Source organism: Drosophila miranda, chromosome 4 (genome assembly GCF_003369915.1).
Source record: "Drosophila miranda strain MSH22 chromosome 4, D.miranda_PacBio2.1, whole genome shotgun sequence".
NCBI classification, from domain to species: domain Eukaryota; kingdom Metazoa; phylum Arthropoda; class Insecta; order Diptera; family Drosophilidae; genus Drosophila; species Drosophila miranda.
In genome coordinates, this window is record NC_046677.1 from 18641118 (window position 1) to 18660669 (window position 19552).

At 45.3% G+C, this 19552-nt stretch overlaps 4 protein-coding genes and 1 long non-coding RNA gene across 7 annotated transcripts; 2 read left to right on the top strand and 3 right to left on the bottom strand.

The window, feature by feature from the left end:
- Window positions 1–144: 144 nt before the first annotated feature.
- Window positions 145–1869, bottom strand: LOC108163150 (palmitoyltransferase ZDHHC3). The gene is made up of 3 exons (XM_033392550.1): window positions 1436–1869; window positions 919–1359; window positions 145–787 (listed from the first exon to the last, which is right to left on the bottom strand). The coding sequence occupies exons 1-3, from the start codon at window positions 1549–1551 to the stop codon at window positions 517–519; spliced, it is 828 nt and encodes a 275-aa protein (XP_033248441.1). The 5' UTR covers window positions 1552–1869; the 3' UTR covers window positions 145–516.
- Window positions 1870–1988: 119 nt separating this feature from the next.
- LOC108163149 (aurora kinase B) lies at window positions 1989–3181 on the bottom strand. The gene is made up of 3 exons (XM_017298265.2): window positions 3048–3181; window positions 2277–2994; window positions 1989–2211 (listed from the first exon to the last, which is right to left on the bottom strand). The coding sequence occupies exons 1-3, from the start codon at window positions 3179–3181 to the stop codon at window positions 2074–2076; spliced, it is 990 nt and encodes a 329-aa protein (XP_017153754.1). The 3' UTR covers window positions 1989–2073.
- Window positions 3182–3525: 344 nt separating this feature from the next.
- Window positions 3526–7447, top strand: LOC108163213 (signal transducing adapter molecule 1). Of its 3 annotated transcripts, none has more exons than XM_033392548.1 (5): window positions 3526–3661; window positions 4056–4318; window positions 4801–5078; window positions 5158–6376; window positions 6453–7447. In XM_033392548.1, exons 2-5 carry the CDS (start codon window positions 4276–4278, stop codon window positions 6956–6958), a joined length of 2046 nt encoding a protein of 681 aa, XP_033248439.1. In that variant the 5' UTR covers window positions 3526–3661; window positions 4056–4275; the 3' UTR covers window positions 6959–7447. The 3 variants fall into 3 exon arrangements, with proteins under 3 accessions (XP_033248439.1, XP_033248438.1, XP_017153856.2); XM_033392547.1 differs by lacking the exon at window positions 3526–3661 and adding an exon at window positions 3892–3992; XM_017298367.2 differs by lacking the exon at window positions 3526–3661 and having other exon boundaries at window positions 4005–4318.
- Window positions 7448–8130: 683 nt separating this feature from the next.
- LOC117188568 lies at window positions 8131–8577 on the bottom strand. The gene is made up of 2 exons (XR_004472663.1): window positions 8371–8577; window positions 8131–8313 (listed from the first exon to the last, which is right to left on the bottom strand). It is a non-coding gene; the product is annotated as an uncharacterized LOC117188568 (long non-coding RNA).
- Window positions 8578–15144: 6567 nt separating this feature from the next.
- LOC108163216 lies at window positions 15145–19313 on the top strand. The gene has a single exon (XM_017298371.2). The coding sequence runs from the start codon at window positions 15703–15705 to the stop codon at window positions 16153–16155; it is 453 nt and encodes a 150-aa protein (XP_017153860.2). The 5' UTR covers window positions 15145–15702; the 3' UTR covers window positions 16156–19313.
- The last annotated feature ends 239 nt before the right edge of the window (window positions 19314–19552 follow it).

Here is a 19552-nt window from a genome sequence, read left to right on the forward strand (position 1 = left end):
CAAATGAGATTTTTTAGGGCTCAGATTAAAATTGCCGATCTGAGGCAAGGGTACAGAGACTGTGCAGACTTCGGTTTGCCGAAGATCTCAATGGTTTTCGTCCACATCGGTGTATATCTACGCATGCGTTTTAAAACAAGCAAATTGCAAAAAGTGGTTTATAAAATATCCGCATCCGTCTTGAGTATGCTACTCTCCCTGGCTCAGCTATCCTGCTTCTTCTACATATATTTATAATTTCAATTGATTATAAACTAAAGCATAAATTAAGTTAAGTCTGGAATCGGCGAATAATACATATTCCGTAACTGGAATCGATCTGACTTTCTGTACGGTGAAGTTACACGTGCTGGACTACTTAAAAAAATCACACGAAAATTAAAAACTAAAACACTCTGAGGCTGCGCACGCACAGAAGCACACAATTCATACGGAAACAAAAGGAGGGACTTCAAGTTATCCGGAAGGCTATAATGGGGTTTGCATATGCGTATCACACACAAACACACGCACGGCCTAGACATCGTGGCTAAGCAGGGGCGTGTCGTGGTAGCGGGAGGCGTGGTTGAGGCTGGTGCACGGCAGCAGCCACAGCGCCGGGTGGCCACGTCCAAACACATCGGCCAGCAGCTGATATTTGCGTCGGTTTGGCCGATAGGTTCCCTTCTGCTGTATCGCCTCGACGGCCGTCTCATCGTACAGAATAGCATGCAGTTGATCGACCATAATGGCGGTAACGAAGAGCCCGAACAGAGCCGACACCAGCATCAAGATGACGGAATGAATCCTGAAAAGGAAGGTGAAAACTACAGTACTGGAACGCACAGCTCTGAGTCAAAACTAATTTGTATGCAGATCAGAACTGGGCACACCAAAAAGGAGAGTTGCTTGTTTTGGGCTTCCGGAGATGCAACTTACATTCTCAATTGTGACTCAATCACATTCTGATTGCATTCCTCGCAGGGCGACACCCAAGAGGCAACAATTAGGCCCAGGGAGTAAAGCGATAAAACGGCCACGTAAATGAGAAACTGTAGGAAGTACTTTTGGTTGCGTTCGCCCACGCAATTATTGATCCAGGGGCAGTGGTGATCCATTCGGCGGATGCACCGCTTACAGATCCGGCAATGGTGGGCCCGCGGAGGTCGATAGGTCTCGCAGCGAGTGCAGACTGTCCATTCGCTGCTGTGTCCGTTGCCTACTGGATTGTTCTTGTTTGTGGTGTGCAGATCCGAGAAGTCCAAGCGGTTGGCCGGCAGGGGTACGATGCCCGGGTCGGAGAAGACGGCCTTGGTATGGGACATGCCCAGTAGGAAGACGACCGTATTGAAGAGGACAACATGGAACGAGGTCCAGATGCTACAGGGCCGAGAGTAAAGGGGTGCCATTATAGTTTCAAGCCCGTCAATTACCGCCATTGGCAGTCACAGCTCACCTTCCGGGCATAGTGGTGAGGATAATCCAACGAATGACCACATAGTCAGCGTACAGTACAGCGCCGTAAGTCATCACCAGACAGGCAATGCCACAGGGATCGCGAATAAAGACCATAGCACAGTGTGTGACCTCGCCGTCAATCCGCGCGCTATCGTATCGGTTTTTCCCTTTAATTTAATTAAAAACCGAACGCGGCTGATTTCGTGTCCCCCACCAAAGGCTAGACGGAAAATAACAATTGTTGCTACACTCCCTTCAGGGTTTCTGTCTCGGCCCGTACTTATCAGTACTGGCGTGGGCAGCGTCCGGGCTGCTTGAGCGGGATCGCCAGTTGTGTTTGCACTGTCCTCCTATACTATTGTGTACAATTCAGGAATTTTTCATCTCTTGTTTTTTTTTGTTGCTTGAAATTGTCATTTATTAATTTAGTGTGACCGTCGGGAGGAAGTAAAAAAAAACGGAAAAATACTTTTTCTCTGAAAAATACCAAATGAAACCCATTGCAGTCTAGTTCAGTATTGAATCCAGTGTTATTCAAATGCAACTAAAAATTTTTGCGACATTGAAATGAAAAATGCTTTTAATAATGATAATATTAAAGAAGTTGTTTAAATTACTCCATGTATCAAATGAATTTTAATTTTGTGCCATGTTCTCCTTGCCACGCTCGCTCAGCCGCAGTTGTGCTTCCCTCTCGGCCATGCTCTCCTTAACCCAAGGATGGGTCATCACATCCACCAAAGAAATCCGTCCATTACTCTGCTTTCGTAGTAGCTACAAGAAGAAAATGAATTATTATTTAAGCAGTCGTTCACGGCCTAAAGAAGTGTACGCCTTACCCCAGCGATCAGTTCCTTGCTGCCTTTTGATAAGTGCGAGGGGTAATGGATCTCGAGGTGCCTGATCTTTTCGTAGGTGTTCTCCGCGGTGTTCGATTCGAAGGGCGGGAAGCCCACGAGAAACTCGTAGCACAGAATCCCCAAGCACCATTGATCGACAGTATCATCGTACGAAGTGCCATCCACCATTTCCGGCGGAAGGTAGTCCAGTGTTCCGCAAAGGGTCCTGCGCTTGTTGTTGGGTGTGTGTGCTGACCAGCCAAAGTCGGCCAGTTTTAGATCGTCCGTGCCCGTCAATAAAATGTTCTCAGGCTTCAAGTCCCTGTGAATGACGTTGTTCAGATGGCAATAGTTCAGGGCATTAGCCACTTGGTAGGTGTATTTCGCAGACCGCGGCTCATCGAACCGATTATCGGGCGCTGCACGCAGATGCTTGAATAGTTCTCCCTCCGAGGCGATCTCCAGAGCCAGGTAGATCCGGCTCTCGTCGTGAAACCATGTCAGAAGTCTCAAAATATTGGGGTGCTTGAGTCGCGACTGGATCTCTATCTCACGGAGCACCTGACGCTGAACATTTCCCTTGCGTAGCTCCTCCTTGAACATCACCTTCATCGCCACCAAATAATGCGAGTAGCGCTCTCGGGCCAAATAGACGCGTCCGAATTTTCCTCTCCCCAAGTGAGCGCCCATTTCGAAGTCGTGAGATCTCCATTCGTAGCTGCGGATGACCAAGATTAGAAGACAGCTTCGCGTTACTAATCCAATACTCACGGCTGTCCATAGGCATCATGAGACATCATTTTTAGGCACATATTTTTAATTGGTTCATGGTGCTCTTCCGGCACTTTGCTCATTAATGCCGGCAAGTGGTTGCGGTTGGCGTGCTTAGTACGTCGGAGTGTCATGGCACTGATACCTGCTTAGTTTTCAATTTTAAAATTAAAATTTGAATTTCAATTTTTTTCTTGCGGCGTCCTTTTCTTCAGTGTGACCGCGGATCAAATTGATCAACTATACCGTCTGACCCTCAGAAATATACCCAGATATACGTCACAGTTTTAAAATATACCGTACATATACCGATGAAAAAACAAACTCAGCCCGCCAAAACCTGCTTTTTTGCGCGCTTTTTGTTGTTTTTTTAAATGCTGAAAATAATGTGCCCGCTTTCGAAAAATCCCAAATGTTGACAACAACCTTACCTGTCATTTTTCACAACACAAGTACTCTTTAATAAAGATGTATGTATAATACAAATTAGTATTCCACTAGGCCTCGATATTTTATGTCGGAAGAGAGAGATTCGAAAAGTATACGAATAATTGCAAAATTTGTACTCATGTAAATCATGAATTTGGCTGGAGTCGCACACGTTCTGTTAAAAGGTATCGATACAAAAATATGTTTGTCGTTTTTTCGTCTGGTCATCAACGGCCACACTTATCGTTAGCAATTTTGAAGCCCGTCAATTAGAAAATTGAGTCATTAATCGGATAAAACTGTATGTGCAGTGCTGAGGCTTCTATCTAGCTAGTAATATTCGGCGGAATATCTAAAACGGTGAATATGATGGGAAGCTCCGTCAGTATATTTACGGAATATTTTGAACATGATGCGGTATATTTCTGAGTGTCAGACGGTATATTTGATCCATAAGTCCGCGGTCACACTGCATTATTAGTCATTTTTTTACATACAACAACACGCAAAAAATAAGTAAATTAAGCGAATGCAGAGCGTTTGTTCTTTCATTTAAACTAATTAGTATACTTTGTGTAGATCCGTATCCCCTAAAATAATAAAGAAATCGATTCGGCCGGCGAACCCAGTCCAAATACCACAGTTTGTGACGCACTGAAAATCGATTGCCAAGAAGAGAGACGAGACCAAAGAAAATCAAGAGCATAACGAACAACAATACAAAGTACAATTGGAAAAATCATTTGGAACAATTTCACAAATAATTGGCAGGCAGCTGAGCGCTCGTTTGGTCAAAGAAATGGGAATTTTCGGGCAATCGTCGCCGTTTGACGCCGATGTGGGTAAGTCTGCCGCACCTGGTTTCAATTGGAACTATCCATAGCTGACCACAGTCATTGCCATTTGTATTCTAATCTAATCTGTGGAGATGGCTACACCGTTGATACCTTCCAATCCCTTTCCGGCCCCTCTCGTTAAAGTCGGGCAGACAACAAAGACAGAATGCCCCAGTCATGTGAGGGGATGTGATGCTGTGCGCAGCTTTGCGTCGTTCGTTGAACTTATTTACGAAGTTTTCAACTGCAGTCGCTGACCTTGAGTGACGTAGACCACATCGATGTGTTTGTCTGTCTCTGGCGTGCCACCCCCACATGCGCCTAATACAATTTGCTGCGGGTTCTATTGATTTTTGTATATTATTTATAATCAATTCCGCTCCGCTCCGCTTATCTTTGTTCTTGTCCCTTTATTTTTCTGAGTGAGTCACGTTCAATTACTCGCAATACTGATAAGACAGTGCGATTTCTTTGTTTCTAACTTATAGAAAAAGCCACCAGCGAGACAAATACGAACGACAACTGGTCACTAATTCTCGATGTGTGCGATAAGGTGTCCACAAATCCTCGTCTGGCTAAGGATTGCCTCAAGGCGGTGATGCGGCGCATGGGCCACAACGATCCCCATGTGGTAATGCAGGCGATTACATTGCTGGACGCCTGCTCCAACAATTGTGGCAAGCCTTTTCATCTGGAGGTTGCCTCACGTGACTTCGAAACCGAGTTTCGACGGCTGTTGAGCCGGGCAGAGCCAAAGGTGACGCTGGTAAATACACCCAACAAAAATACATCACGGAAGCAGTCTTAGGTTATCATTTTCTGTCATTACTCCTTATGCATTCCAGAAAATGCGCCAAGTGCTAAAGAACTGGGCTGAAAATGATTACAAGAACGATCGGGAACTGGATTTGATTCCTGCCCTCTACACCAAGCTGCGTCTAGAAGGCTACGACTTTAAGAATCTTGGCGAAAAGAGTAGCAAAACAGCTGCAGACAAGGCGGCCAATTTGCCAAAAGACCCCAATGTCGTGAGCAGCCAGCAAGAGGAGGATGACATTGCCAAGGCCATAGAACTGTCACTGAAGGAGGGCAAGAGTAGTCCCAAGGCTGTCAGTGGAAGTGCTGCAAGTGCAGGGAACTCTAGTGCCTATCCATCGTTGTATCCGTCGTTCGGAGGGGCCTCCAGTGCCGCAAGCAACGATGCAAACCCAAACCAAAACCAAGCCCCAGCTCCCGAGCCAAGAAAAGTTCGAGCTCTGTATGATTTTGAGGCTGCGGAGGAAAACGAACTCACGTTCTTCGCTGGCGAGATTATCCATGTGTTAGATGACAGCGACCCCAACTGGTGGAAGGGCTTCAATCAACGAGGAGAGGGACTCTTCCCCTCGAATTTCGTCACTGCCGATTTATCTGTGGATCCCGAGCGCCTGGACATCAATCAGCAGCACAAGACAGGAGCTGCCCAGAAGGATGTGGACTCCGCAACGACTTTGCAGCAAAAGACTGAAGCCACAGCTGCAGCCGCAGCAGCAGCTGCTGCCTCTGCTCAGCCCGTAGAGATCGACGAAGCTAAGATTGATCGTCTTTTGCATCTACTCCACGAGGCAAATCCCGAAGATCCCTCGCAGGATAGCGACGAAATGCTCCGGCTAGAGCAGGAGGTTCATCAAATGGGTCCTCTGATTGACGCCGAACTGGAGCGAGTGGATCGTAAGCACGCCCAATTAACGCAGTTGTCAAGTGATCTCGTCGATGCCATAAATCTTTATCATGGTCTGATGAGGGATGATCGGGCCGTCGCGGGACAGTTTGCTGCAGCAGCTGGAGGCTTCATGCCGGGCCTAGCCGGCTTTCCGGGAGCCGCTCTGTACGGAGCACCAGGCTATCCCGGTGCGGGTGGCTTTCCTCCGCACCAAAGCTATCCAGGAATGCACTCGCTCCCTTATGCCCCCGTACCCAACGTCCCAACAAATGTTCCGCCCCCGACAACAGCTCCGGCTGGTTACCTGGAACAGAGTCAGGTGCCGCTGACTTTTCAGAATGGACACGCAGCGCAGATGACCTGTAAGTGAAGCACTTGCTGACAGAGCATCTCGTTACAACTGATCGTCCGATGTATACCCACTAATTTCTTTTCCAGCGCTACCCCCCCATCTGCCACAGCTAAACCCTGCTGCACCTGCACCCCAGCCCCTCTATAATGCCCAGCCAGCACCCGTGTCCACCCACCAGCAGCAGCAAGCAGCGCCGCTACAGCAGCATCAGCCAGGCTACAATACAATACAAGACCAGCAGCAGCAGTTTGCCCAAGCTCCGCCCGCAGTTACACAGATCCAGCAACAGCAATCACAACCGCCCCCTCATGCTTACATGCAGCCGGGGCCGCCGCAGGGATATCAGCCCGGACCAACACCACAGCAGCCCCAGCCGCATCTGTATGCACCAAATGGTTCTCCGGCAGTCACCCAACAGAGCTACGTGCCACAGCAGCATCAGCATCAGCTTACGCCACACGATCAATTTAGTCAGGTGCATCAGCAAACGGCCATCATGGGCATGGCGACACAGCCCGCAGCTGCGCCTGGCTATCACATGCAGAACGATGCCGTCAAGAACAACATTCCCATCTACCAGCAGCAGTGGTAAAACCAACCAAGCCCCAATCAAATTGAATCCTTCTATTGGTTTGCTTTAATTTGCCCAAAAACGAACTAATTGGTATCCTGTGATCACGACCGATCAGTTAAAAAGAAACAAATTCTAAAAGTATAACTTGATAACTTCATAGAGAACAGAAGGTGTCGAATCTCTGTTACGTATGTGCGCTCATAGATCCTCCAGACAAGCAAAGATTCAATCTAACTGATAACCAAAATTCCGCCGGCTTTGTCAAGAATAAAGCAGAAATATGTCCTCTAAATTAACTCTTCAGATACGCCAAAATAATTTATAAAATGTTCCTTTATATTGTTTGTTTAATTTGTTGGTTTTTGGGTAGATTTCTCTATGTCCGAACAATATCTTTTGTGGAAATGAGGTAACGATTTGATTGCGATATATACTATATAACATATATTCTACATTACGTATAACTTAATTGAGTGCAAGAGAGATAACTTTTATATATTACTTTTATTGTATGCATTATGATCTGATAAAAATAACGAAACAAATCATATTCATTAAAATCATTCAGTACATTTACTAAGTACAATATTTCTTTCAATGCACATATTAAATTAGCGAGTCATATCGTCTGAAGTAGTATTTCTCATCGATCTTGTTCCAACATTTCCTCAGGCAGGCGACAGGGCTTAGTTTGTGGCCTAGTTTTTTCTAGGCTTCCATAGGTGGAAAGATTTTAAAACTTGCACTGTGTTTAATGATCTTAGAGAATGGACCATTTGGTATGCTAGAGAAATATGAATCAATCGATAAAAGACCCGGGGATGACATCGAGCACTTTAGAGATAACTTTCAAAAGAAATTGTACGTCGAAGGACTCATACAGGGAAGCTTTACTCAAGAAAAAGCGCGTGAGACAATGCAACAAGTCCTTTCCACTTACAATAGCCAAAAATCAGATAATCCATCCTCACTGGACGATAGCTTAGTGCAGATACCACAAGGATACGAATACGATTGTAACAAACTACTAGCAAATTGGACCAGGTGATCTCAGTGGAGTGACTGATGGATCCGGTAGAGTTGATTGTGGAAGAACCCTTTTTCAACCAGCTGCGCACTCAAGAACAAATGGGCTACAGTCTGAGCCTACAACAACGCATCGACTACGCGACACCAGCTTGGACGAAGAATTAATGCGGAGTACTTCTTTAATCGCAAGGAAGAGCAAATACAAACGTAGAATAGTCTCACAAAGCAGCACGTTCTGGACTTATGGTTGGACTATGAAAACAATAAATTTCGAAAGCTTTCAGTTCAAGTGGTTGGTCGGAAGAGGCTACCATCTCGGTCTCGAACGCTGTCCATCTTGGGTGCTGTGGCTGTGGGCCAGAGTGAGCTCGGTAGACAAAGAGGATCCTCGGCGAACTTACTGGAAGAAGTGCAGCGTAATATTTCCGATGAACAGCTGCTTGTACAGACGGGCAATAAGATCGAGATAGAGCTTATGGGAAATGGCGATGATCCCGCACACATAGTGGATAAGACGGCATTTAAAAACAGTCTATGTGCTTACCCATTATTTATCAAAAATAAGAAGTGTACTAGAATGTCGTAAGACACACAGAGTACTTGACACTGCTTCATCAAAAAGGTGTAAATATGTATCTACCAAGCGACCGACAATGCAGTTTTCCCGGAGATTTTAAATTTATTTCCGACCATCTTTGGCAGTGTCTCACACGCCAGAAAGTACGAGTATGCAACAATTTTGCAAACTTTTCGTTCACTGGGAAAATCCCACGAAATAAACTGTCAAACCATGAGACAGTCCTGGACTCGGCCAGTAAATAGAAAATGCCAATGGATGTGAAATATCAGGGAAAAGGAGACAAGCAAATCATGCAAATATTTGTGAATTTCAATTCTACGATTCTGCAACAAGCCGCCGGGCCTGCCAGTGCGAATGTCAACGAATGCATAGAAAATGTTTTAAATTAATTGATTTTACTGGCCTTGCCACGCCCCAATGCACCTGCCCATCCGAACACCTGAAATACTGCACGCTTCCATACAAACCACGTCAGCGTCATCGTCTTCGTCTTCGTCCTTTGCCCTCGGGCTCTGCCATTGTGTGTTCCCTCTGTGCTGCAGCTTCCGTTCGTCGTCAACTTTGATGGCGCTTTGCCCGGTTTCGTTCTCGATTTGATTATTCCGCCGGGTGATTTGCATTTCGTGCCGAGCTCCGTTGCATCCTTCAGGTCGGATGGCATTAATCAGAAACAACTGGCTCAAGGACGCCTTCCCTTACAGGGAACGGTGACCCCACTCTCCTATGTATATCTGTGTCTCTGTCTGCCCCTGTTCATGCCTCCACCTCTTCAGCTATTGGTTCTCTCCTTTTTCCCGACACTTGGCAATAAAATCAAATGATGCGGGCATCGTAAAGCTTCGCGCCTTGCGCGTTTTTCTATGTCGTAAAAGTCTACACGTTACCGATATTACGTTATGTATCGTATTGCCATTCCTGTCGCTCATGGAATATCCTTTGTAGAACCCTGTGGACAGGCCAGAAAGCCGGCCCCTGGCTTTCCGACTGTCGTTTGCGGGTTTTAAAGCGGCATAAATGATTCTCTTTTCTCATTTTTTGTTACCCGTTTTTGTTTTCGTGTCGAATGGCTTAAATATTTTTCCGCCATGTGCAAAGCGGTGAAAATCTAATAAAAAAATTGTTGAAAAACGGGGAGAGCACTGGGGTAGAGACAAAATATTTATGGCTATTTGCTTTTTATTTTTATTCAATGGTCTATTGTTTGCCGATAAGCTGTGAATAGTTTTTGTTCGCTTAAGTTTCGCCCATTTTTTAGTCAGTTGTGGTGTGTAAATGGGCCCTTGAAGCGTTGATCTAAACTGTTAAAATGTGAATTGTCTGAAAGGTTCGGAATAAGCGTTTGATAAATCAGTTTTATGAATGTTATCTTGATCTAACTAAAGTTGGCGTATCGTATGATTTGAAACATTAATGGTAGCTGACTCAAAATGAACTAAAAGTGTTTAAGTTCTTCAGACTCCTCTTAAAATGTCATTCTCCAGTTATCTTTCTTTCCCTTTTTTGCAAGGCCAAGCCACAAAATTGCAAAAGGAACCTGTCAATTTTTTGCAATTTTAAAAATTGTGCTGACTATTATTTACCACCCCTCGGTCTGGTGCAATTTTCGGAGCACATGTTAGTGGCAGGCAGTCTCTGCAAACTATTTATTACCCACCCATTTTACACAAGGTCACGGTGCATTTTGTGTCTGTCTTTGGCTCCTGTATTCTCACGGTCCCTCCATTTTCTTACTTTTCATCGGGAGAGTCTTTGATGAAAACTCAATTGGAAATAGAAACACCCATGAGACCGCACAAGTTGCCCCACGAAAATTTTAACGCAACGAGATTTCTTTGAAAGCTTGTTCGTTAATTTTTTTAAATAATTGTAGGCTAATTATATTTTCCTGCTAATATGGCTTCATTCCAAAGTTTAACCACGCACTAGCGAAGGATTTTCCATGCGATTACGCGAGTAATTTAAGAAGTCGAATGGAATTATAGTAGATATAATATGGTAGAAGCAAGGTATAACTCATACCCTAAAGCCCGTGCTGCACCAATCTAACCTCTAGCCAAAGATAATATAAATAGTTACATGAGTAACGACCAAACACATTTTCGGTACGAGATTTCTTGAATTTTTGTTGGAAAGCCACAAGAGAGCACATGAGCTTCGATCTCTCGTTCGACAGGTTATGCGCTTTCAAAGGGTAAATTTATTGTGTTATGGTACGGAGGGTATGTTAAGTCAGAATGTTCTCCTTTAAATTCTTAAGATAAATGTCCAATATCATGAGCCACCGGATAAATCCGATGGCGACAGGAAACTCTATCGAAAGGATTGCGTGCCATGCTGATATCAGATCATACGAATAATACAGAACACACACAGGATGTGCGCCATCATGCCCACAGTGGGGGACAGTGGTAGTGAGAGGTGCAATCCATCGATGGATAAGTTTAATGGAAAACTAGCTGCCTGTGCGGTGCTTGTGAACGTGGGATCCTTTAGTTAATAGCACATTTTCTGAAGCATATGATATTTATGGGCTCCGAGAAGTATCCTACTGAAAACGAATGTGATGCAATTATAACGAATAACGGCGCCTCTCAGCAACGCGCACACGCGATCTCCCAGCGTTCTCAGAGAGTCGCACCAGCGAGTGTTAACAGCGAGCGGTTAACATGCTGTTAACATATCTGACCATGTCGCCAAACAGTTTATGCACGTAAATTCTTGATAAATCGAGGGCTCGCCACCTAGTATGAAATATAATAAATAAACATATGTATTTATTTTCTTGTACATGTGTTCAAAGATGGGGCGAGAGACAGGCGGGGTGGTGTGCTTTTGCCATAGGTTTTCGCTCCTGATTGTCGCATTGTTCGCCCCAAGCTTATCCTTCATTGATTCACGCTAATTAACTATTCAGCCCCAATTCATTGGACCCCAGAAAAGCGGGTACTGGGCGCAAAAAACACACAGCGTAGAGCACACGGGCACACGGCCTGCATTGCCGTTGTACAAGATGTACTGGAACAAGCTATAGTGCTTATTCAAACTATGGGTGGCCAGACGAGTGTTTGCTTCTAAATCACAAACACGGACACCCACTCATTCATGTACGTACTCATTCATAGACACTCACTCCCAGGCGCGCACTACGAGTATTGACTATGGCTGAAGTTGGGCTGGGGATTGGGATTGAGCCAATGAGTGATTGGAAAACTGTGAATGATTGAAGGCCTCTGTCTGAGTGTAATTTAATTAAACAAATCAAAGTTCTGTTCGCAACAGGGGTGGGGCCAGGGGCAGGATGAGGGCTACCATCCAAGTGTTGTTCCGTTAATTGAAAATACGTTCAACGAACGCGGACAAATATGCAGACGGAGCCCAGGCGCAGGAGAGAGTCGCAGCCGCGCGAGCCTTAAATAATTAACGGATGAATTCCCCTTCTCCGCTGTCAGCCAATGGCGCCTTTTAGGCGGTTTATTATTTCCCTTTTTGTGCAAACTCTCATTTCGTAATTTTGTTTGTTTGGGCTTTCTGTTCTCAACAAAATGCCGCAAATATGAACCATATGTACATACATACATACATGTGTACATACATATGTACATACATATGTATGTGTGAGTGCTTTCTCGGGGTCCGCTTTTCATGTTCCGGTCGAGGCGAGTAGCAGCAAAATTGTTTAAAATCAAGTGTGTTCTAGAAAATAGAACAAAAGCACTTTGCGTTATTAGAAAGGACAAACATTTAAATGGGAGGTGTTTCTTGTGGGGAATGTTGGTGCACCAAACGCCACACAACACGTCTTTGTTTATTTGAATATTTTCATTTCTCAAAGTGCATATGATTAATGCCATCCTTTTAAAGTTGCAGTACCTCGAAGGGGGTGCAGAACTTAGGCAAAGAATCCAGTTTTTCCATACAGAAAAACAGCACAGGACTCATAATTAATTGAGCTGGATCAATAAACCAATAAATCCACAGTTATCTCGCCTCTCCCCTCATGAACTGTCGCCCTACCGTGCTCCTGATAAGTATGGATAAGCTGGATAAAGGACCAGATGGTGCTTAACATATTTACACCATCTTTTCCACTGGTACGCTTTGGAGGACCCGCTTTCGGTGGTAGTTGACACAAATTTGTGCCTCGTACTAGCCCCATACTCCAACAACGAAAAGTCATTAGGGGAGTGATTGAAACAAAAGAATTATATGTACGGGTGGCTGTGGAGCATCCTTATTGAAAACCTATTCGCCAGGAAGTGTCGCAATTAACAAGAGGATCGGCGACGACATAGCAGCTGGGAAGGCTTGGCGAAGGCCTGGCAACAAAGTGGATTTAATGCCGAAGGGTCCAAGGCAGCATGCAGCAGCAAGTTTTATGCAAATTGCATGTTGCACATGCATGTATGTATGTGTGTATGTATGTACCCAATGGACGAGGCGCAAAAAAGATAAATTACTTTTAAAGTGGGCGAGGCAGGAATTTGCTTGGATCCCATTCCCATCCACATCCTCATGTACATCCACATCTACGAGTAGACAGGACCAGGACCTCTTCCACTTCTTCATTGGCCTGAAATGCAAATGGGGGCTCGCTGACGCTCTACGCCCGGACCCTGGATGATGGCTTTCTGATTTGCTTGGCGAAACAAGTTTCCATGTGCAAGTTTTTAGATAGTTTTGCCTTCAGGGCTTTCTGTTTGTCAACTTGTATATTATTTGTTAATTGATATGTAGCAAAAAGTTTGTGCCTTGCGTTGGTGGGGCGGTGGGGCGGTGGGGAGGAGACTCCATTTGCTGTGAAACTTCCTAATGCCCGAAACATTGCAAAGCTTTTAAAAATGGGATGAGTTTTTTCAACCGCAAAAAGTTTGCTTCCCAAGCTTGGCCGCACTTGATGCATACTTCTATATCGGCTATTAGTTCTATTAAATGCTAAATAATTTTTTCATATTTTGCAAAACAATATTAACAATATTGGGAAACAACAGGAAGCGACCAAGGGGGCTTTTCTGCTGAGACCAACAGATTTTCCTTGGAGTCCAAAAATAGCAAACGGAGCAGCAAAATGTCCGGACCACAAGGCACCTGGTCTCGGTGGCCCTCTGCCCTCCGTCCTCTGCTGAACTTCGTCCTGCCATGCATTCGCTTTTTGTTTAACTATTTTCTATTCATTTATGCATTTGGCTAATAAAAATTTTGTTTTTTGCTTAACTAAGTGAAACGAAAAGGTTAGAGCAGGAGGAGCATATCTGGAAGGGAGTGGACTCCCAGGGAACAATGGGGCGGACGCAGTGTAGGCAGAGCAAGGGCTTTTATCTTGGCTGACTGTTGTTTGGCCCAGCCCGTCTGTGCTACAGTGGTACTCCCTCGTAGAGGATTCGATGCTTAGAGCTGAAACAGGCATACAGTTCCCTTACTCCGGCTATGATGAAAACATAATATTTTTCCCATTATTTCTGGACTACTTTAGGAGTTATAGTAGGAGTCCCTTCCACTGTACATCCGGTTTTAGGGCCGTTGTCTTGTTGCCTAGATAACATTTCCGTCATCCCCTTCCTCTTGCCACACTTTTGTTGCTGCTCCTGGCTCCTATTTGTTTGCAAACATTTTTTAAATTGTTTGCTGTAATTTGTTTCCGGACCCACATAGACCAGGCAGAGGCCTCTGCGCCATTTTTCCTCTCCTTTTGCGGTGGTAGTGGGCGGCCCATTTCTTTTTCATTCGCCGAAACCCACTCCTCGACCGGAACGTACTACCAATATTTTCCGCCTTCGTTGTGTATGTTTTATTATTAAAAAATTATAATTTCTATGTTCGCTTGGCTTTTTGCGTGGCACGTTTGACGTTTGGTCCCTTTTCCATTTCGGCTGTTTTTCCGTAATACTGTGCACAGGCGACAGCTGTTGGTCTACGGCATATCCGCATCCCTATCCCACATCCCATTAATTCGGTACTGCGTGAGCTCCGCGCGCCCCCCACTCATCTTTTGAAGGGCCATCGAGCACATTTATTGGTTTAAATTTTTGGCAGGGATTTATGGAACAATTCGGGCAGTATCTGTGCAAATGTTTTTCTGCTTTTCTGAAGTGTGTCACAGCACTATGGTATTTTGTGTGTCGCTGTGCTTGGGACACCTCAATTATGACCAATTACCTAGCTTTCGAAGAGGCATATTTAGAATGGGACAGAATAAAAATTATTCCTTATTAACCAATTTAAAAAACATACCAAATCTAACTCAAAAGTTTTGACCAATGAAGAATGTTTTAAGCCAGGGGACTCAATACTATTACTTTTGTAAGTTTTGACGTACTTCAGTTTTCAGTCTAGGAACTGAACTTCTTTTAAGTCTTAAGAAAATGTTGGTTTGCTAAGTGACCATTTATTAACGCCAGCGGAATTATAAATATTTTAATTAGCTTTTATATTTTCCGTCAAACATTGACGTCATTTGCAGTTGGCGATATCACAGAAAAAGAGTCATCGAAAATTCTATACACTTGCATTTCGACTGCCATGAATGGACATTAGTGTACTCCTGCACTCAAGTAAGTACTTAGAGAAGAAAAATAAAGATCAACAATTATTTTGAATAAATGAAATCGCCGGGGAATGGGCGACAGATACCGACTCGTGAGATAAGGAATAAATAGGGTTCCTTATATGCGCTACAACGATCTGATAAAAGCAGTAATTCCCTCTGAAAGGGTATACCCATGGAGAGAGAGATGAATCACAGGCAGCCGCTGTGGCTGCCACGTGCTGCACTCAAAAGCAACCGAAAGTCACGTAGGAAGCTTGCCCGAAGTTGAAACTGAATTAAATAACAAACATTTCGAAGTAGCTGCAACGCAAATTGTGAAATGGGTAAAAGCAGCCAAGGTTCGACAGTAGTTGCGGAAAATGTCAACAAAGATTCCCATGGCTGGATAGTGTGATTCTGAGCTCCAGACCTTCCGCGAATCTTCTTCCAGAGTCAACGGATCCGTTTCGTTTCGTGCCGACTGATACGTCCGCATAGTGCGAACCTGCTTCTCTCCAGACACTCGAATATCACGTATGAGTCGCTGAGGTTCGGCAGTTTATACGGATTAGCATTTGGCTGGCAGAAGCCGTCCCAAACAGTCGATCGAGAACGAAGTAAAACCATTCCATGGGGAGTTATAGGAACATTTATCTGACCATGAGTCACCTACGCTTCCAGCTGTTCGTCCTGTACAGTTTTTGCTTTCATAGCTCTCTGCAGCAGCTCGTCCCCGTTCCGGACTCCGATCTCATGGCCGGCAACGAACTTCTGATGGCCAGCGCCGAAGACGACTTGGAGTGGACTCAGGCCAACTGGCAATTGGTGATTCCCTGGCTCCTGCAGCTGCAGCAGGTGCGTCTCTGTGTGGCAGTGTCTATATTTGACCAGCAGCTGGTTTACGGAACACCCTGTGCGGGTCTGCTCGCCAAGGGCCCGCTCATGGCCAGCTGTGACATCGGCCACATTGAAGATCTCAGTGTGACCATGCGCGACGCCTTCGGACCAATGCTGTTCGACACCATGCAGAGGTGTCGTCCTGGCTTGGAGCTCTTCGGGGTACGTTGCAGGCGTAGGGCCTGACACGGCCACCAGAAATCCATTTTAAATGGACATAGATTATAATTAGTTATGTGTTTGTGAATATAAAGATTTAAAAGAAATAATATGTCTTTTATCAACGTCCATTAACTGCTAATTGTTCTAATGCCGTCCGCCCAAGTGCATTGATAATTTACTTTATTGAGTATTTTGCCATCCTCTTGTGCAGCCCAGCCCAGCTCAGCCTTGTCCCCTGTCATTTCAATGTGTCAATAAAAATCTGAAGGAAAATGCCCCACCCTTTGGGTCTCCCACTCCAGGCGCTGGAATCTGGGTGAAGGACTGTCCAAGCCCGAGCCCGAGTCCGAGTCCCAGTCCCAGTCCGCTACTAGCCCGAGCTCCGACTGCGGGTCTCGTCCGAGTGCAGTGCATCTCTGACAAATGACGATTATAATTTGTGAAATGCGCCCATCTGGTTATCCCCCCAGATCCTCGCTTTTCGCCATTTCCGCCCCCTCCCAGACACGAGCATTACGTTCGACTTGTGGCCTAGTTGTAGTCTATCTTCCTTTCTGGTTCTAGTTCTGCTTTCAGATTCAGTTTAGTTCATTGGAATTGTTGTTGCAATTAGTAGCGGCAGCAGAGGAGGGTTGTTCAGAAAATCAGCACTGATGGCTTCAATGGGAAAATTGCACATCGAGAGAGGAGTGGGGCAGTCCTGGCAGTATTGTTGCTCTTGGCAATTACCGGCCAGTGTTTAAGAGTTCATCTCCAGCTGAAGACCACTAGTTTTTCGATTTCATGTTCATTCTGTACACATGTACATACATATGTACATATGTATGTGTTTAGTGCTTAATTTGCAAACACCTACGGACAACGAAATTAGTGCCCACTCTCAGGCCGAGACCAAATCAGATTCAAAATTGAAATTGCTCTAGAAATCGATTGAACATTTCGGCTTTTTGGATCGAGACTGTGGCCATTAGTTCATGCATATGGATATGGGACAGAGAAAGACACGAGTACGCTGATTGGCATACAAATTACTCTAAATAAGCTCTGGAATGCCTGCGGCTTTTGGCCCAAGTCGCCCACATATTGTTTTTGCTTATTTTGGTTCATTAAGGAACTGCGGATTGCTTCTGGCGAATGTACTTACGACTACTTAGGGGGACTCCCCTAAACTTTGTATCGGACACTCGCGCATTACGATCCCATTTTCCCAGGGTCCCTTCCGCCTTTGTCTCCAGCTCCCGAGACTCTTCCAGCAGGGCACCAAGCTACGCGCAGCTCTCGAAAAACATCGAGGCAAAAAGCTAAATGTAAATTAATGAATTGTTTAAAGTACTTAAAATATTTATGCTCAAAGCAAGTGTATGAACGATGCCCCACTCCCAGGCCCTCCCTCCAGCGCAGGATGTTTGAACCGTGGAAGGCTGACCAATGAATATGCAAACGAAATTCCCATCCAACCAGGGTTCAAGTATGGGGTGAAAAGGCATGGCTTGGAAGCGCACACTGCAATGTAGGGTATTTAAAAATGCCTCTGTTTCACTGCATAAGAATATAATCTAAAGTATAGTGGGATCCACCTCTCATCTATATTTTTTTGTAAAGATTTTCCATCGGATCCTTCGAGTCTATTCACTTGACTCGACTCTTTACTTTTGTTTCGGTTTCTGGCCCGAGGTCCCACTGTGCATCGGGAAGCTGGTGTCGAACGGTCATTAAGGCATTGCATGGAGAGGGCCGAGCTGTCTGTTTGCTCGGGCCACAATAGCAACAGAAACAACAGAGGCAGCGACAATGGTTACGACTACGGGATGTCCTGCGTCTTGAGCTGCCTCCGCCGCCCCCCTTCGCGGGAAGCTGTTAATGTGCAGTCTTGCGCCGTAAAATATGCATAAACAAATGAACCGGAGTGACTTCGCAAGGACGTGCCGGCTCCAGGTCTGCTCCGCTCCGCTCAGCTCCGCTCCGCTACTGGCGCATCTTTGCCGCTATGCAGATTTCCGTCCTTTGGGCTTCAGTCAGAGTCTTAGTTTGAGTTTGAGTTCGAGTTCTATGCGTCCGGCTGCTGCGAGTAATTAAATTTCGCTGTAAATTCTTGTGCATTTCGCTCTTTGATTTCGAACGAGCTTCCAACTGCCATGCCAGCCAGCACTCGCCAATTTGCATTAAAAAAGGGAAAAGTCTATTAACTCGCAATGCAAGGGAGATGGAAAGAGTTGGGCAGGCAAAGGATGGCCATATTTTACGCAGCTCAAGTTTTGGGGCTGTTCCTGGTCAAATTAACTGGCTGAGATTGAGCCGTGGGTTCCAGCTGGATAGGAATGTTGGCTCAAATAAATCCATTGGGATCAAACCAGCTTTGCTATCAGCCTGCAAGTTGCACATTGTACTGCCGGAGGAGGTTTTCTTATTTGCCCAATCGCCATTCGCTGATTGGTGCCAAAGAAAAGGCAGCGCGATGAGACACAGAGTAAATTGATTGCCTTATCGGAAAGCTGGCCACAAACGGCACAAAACCCCAGTAAAGCTGATATTTGTGCAAGAATGGTTTACGATACCAACATATTATTTTACAACGACATTGACTATTGGAGTATGCTAGTTGTATCTCTTGTGCGTCTTTTTCTTATCAGCTTTTGACCCGTAGTACCGTTAGCATTCGGCTGTCCATGTTGACCGACGTATCGAGGCATTCAGGTCTCCCGTACCAGTGGCAAGAGGCTGGGCGACACTAGCCTGAACGAAGAAGTAATGCGGAATCGGAGTGAGATCGTAGCCACTGAGTACTTCTTTAATCGCAAGGAAGAGCAAATACAAACGTAGAATAGTCTCACAAAGCAGCACGTTCTGGACTTATGGTTGGACTATGAAAACAATAAATTTCGAAAGCTTTCAGTTCAAGTGGTTGGTCGGAAGAGGCTACCATCTCGGTCTCGAACGCTGTCCATCTCGGGTGCGGTGGCTGTGGGGCAGAGCTCAGAAAAAGGATTTGGTAGACAAAGAGGATTCTTGGCGAACTTACTGGAAGAAGTGCAGCGTAATATTTCCGATGAACAGCTGTTGTTTGAACAGACGGGCAATAAGATCGAGATAGAGCTTATGGGAAATGGCGATGATCCCGCACACATAGTGGATATGCCGGCATTTAAGAACAGTCTATGTGCTTACCCATTATTTATCAAAAATCCGAAGTGTACTAGAATGTCATAAAACACACAGAGTACTTGACACTGGCCAAAACCAAAAAGGTGTAAATATATCTAGTGAACACATGGGCGGCGTCCTTTAACTCGGCTTTGGTGTGATCCTCCTTCCTTTCCCTTATTAGCTCCCTGAGCGGATCTAGCCCGTCGAGGACTAGCGACGCGATCCTGATGGCGCACAGTCTATATGTTGCCTCCACTCCTTCCATGTAGCTCTTCAC

Bases quoted from the DNA above. Each gene is read 5' to 3' on its own strand.
- LOC108163149 (XM_017298265.2), bottom strand. From the start codon at position 3,181: ATGACACTCCGACGTACTAAGCACGCCAACCGCAACCACTTGCCGGCA. The intron at 2,995-3,047 runs GTGAGTATTGGA...GGTCATCCGCAG, and splicing joins CATGATGCCTATGGACAGCC to CTACGAATGGAGATCTCACG. The intron at 2,212-2,276 runs GTAAGGCGTACA...TTCTTCTTGTAG, and splicing joins GCAAGGAACTGATCGCTGGG to CTACTACGAAAGCAGAGTAA.
- LOC108163150 (XM_033392550.1), bottom strand. From the start codon at position 1,551: ATGGTCTTTATTCGCGATCCCTGTGGCATTGCCTGTCTGGTGATGACT. The intron at 1,360-1,435 runs GTGAGCTGTGAC...TCGGCCCTGTAG, and splicing joins CTCACCACTATGCCCGGAAG to CATCTGGACCTCGTTCCATG. The intron at 788-918 runs GTAAGTTGCATC...CTTCCTTTTCAG, and splicing joins ATTGAGTCACAATTGAGAAT to GATTCATTCCGTCATCTTGA.
- LOC108163216 (XM_017298371.2), top strand. From the start codon at position 15,703: ATGGGGAGTTATAGGAACATTTATCTGACCATGAGTCACCTACGCTTC.
- LOC108163213 (XM_033392548.1), top strand. From the start codon at position 4,276: ATGGGAATTTTCGGGCAATCGTCGCCGTTTGACGCCGATGTGG. The intron at 4,319-4,800 runs GTAAGTCTGCCG...TCTAACTTATAG, and splicing joins GCCGTTTGACGCCGATGTGG to AAAAAGCCACCAGCGAGACA. The intron at 5,079-5,157 runs GTAAATACACCC...TATGCATTCCAG, and splicing joins CAGAGCCAAAGGTGACGCTG to AAAATGCGCCAAGTGCTAAA.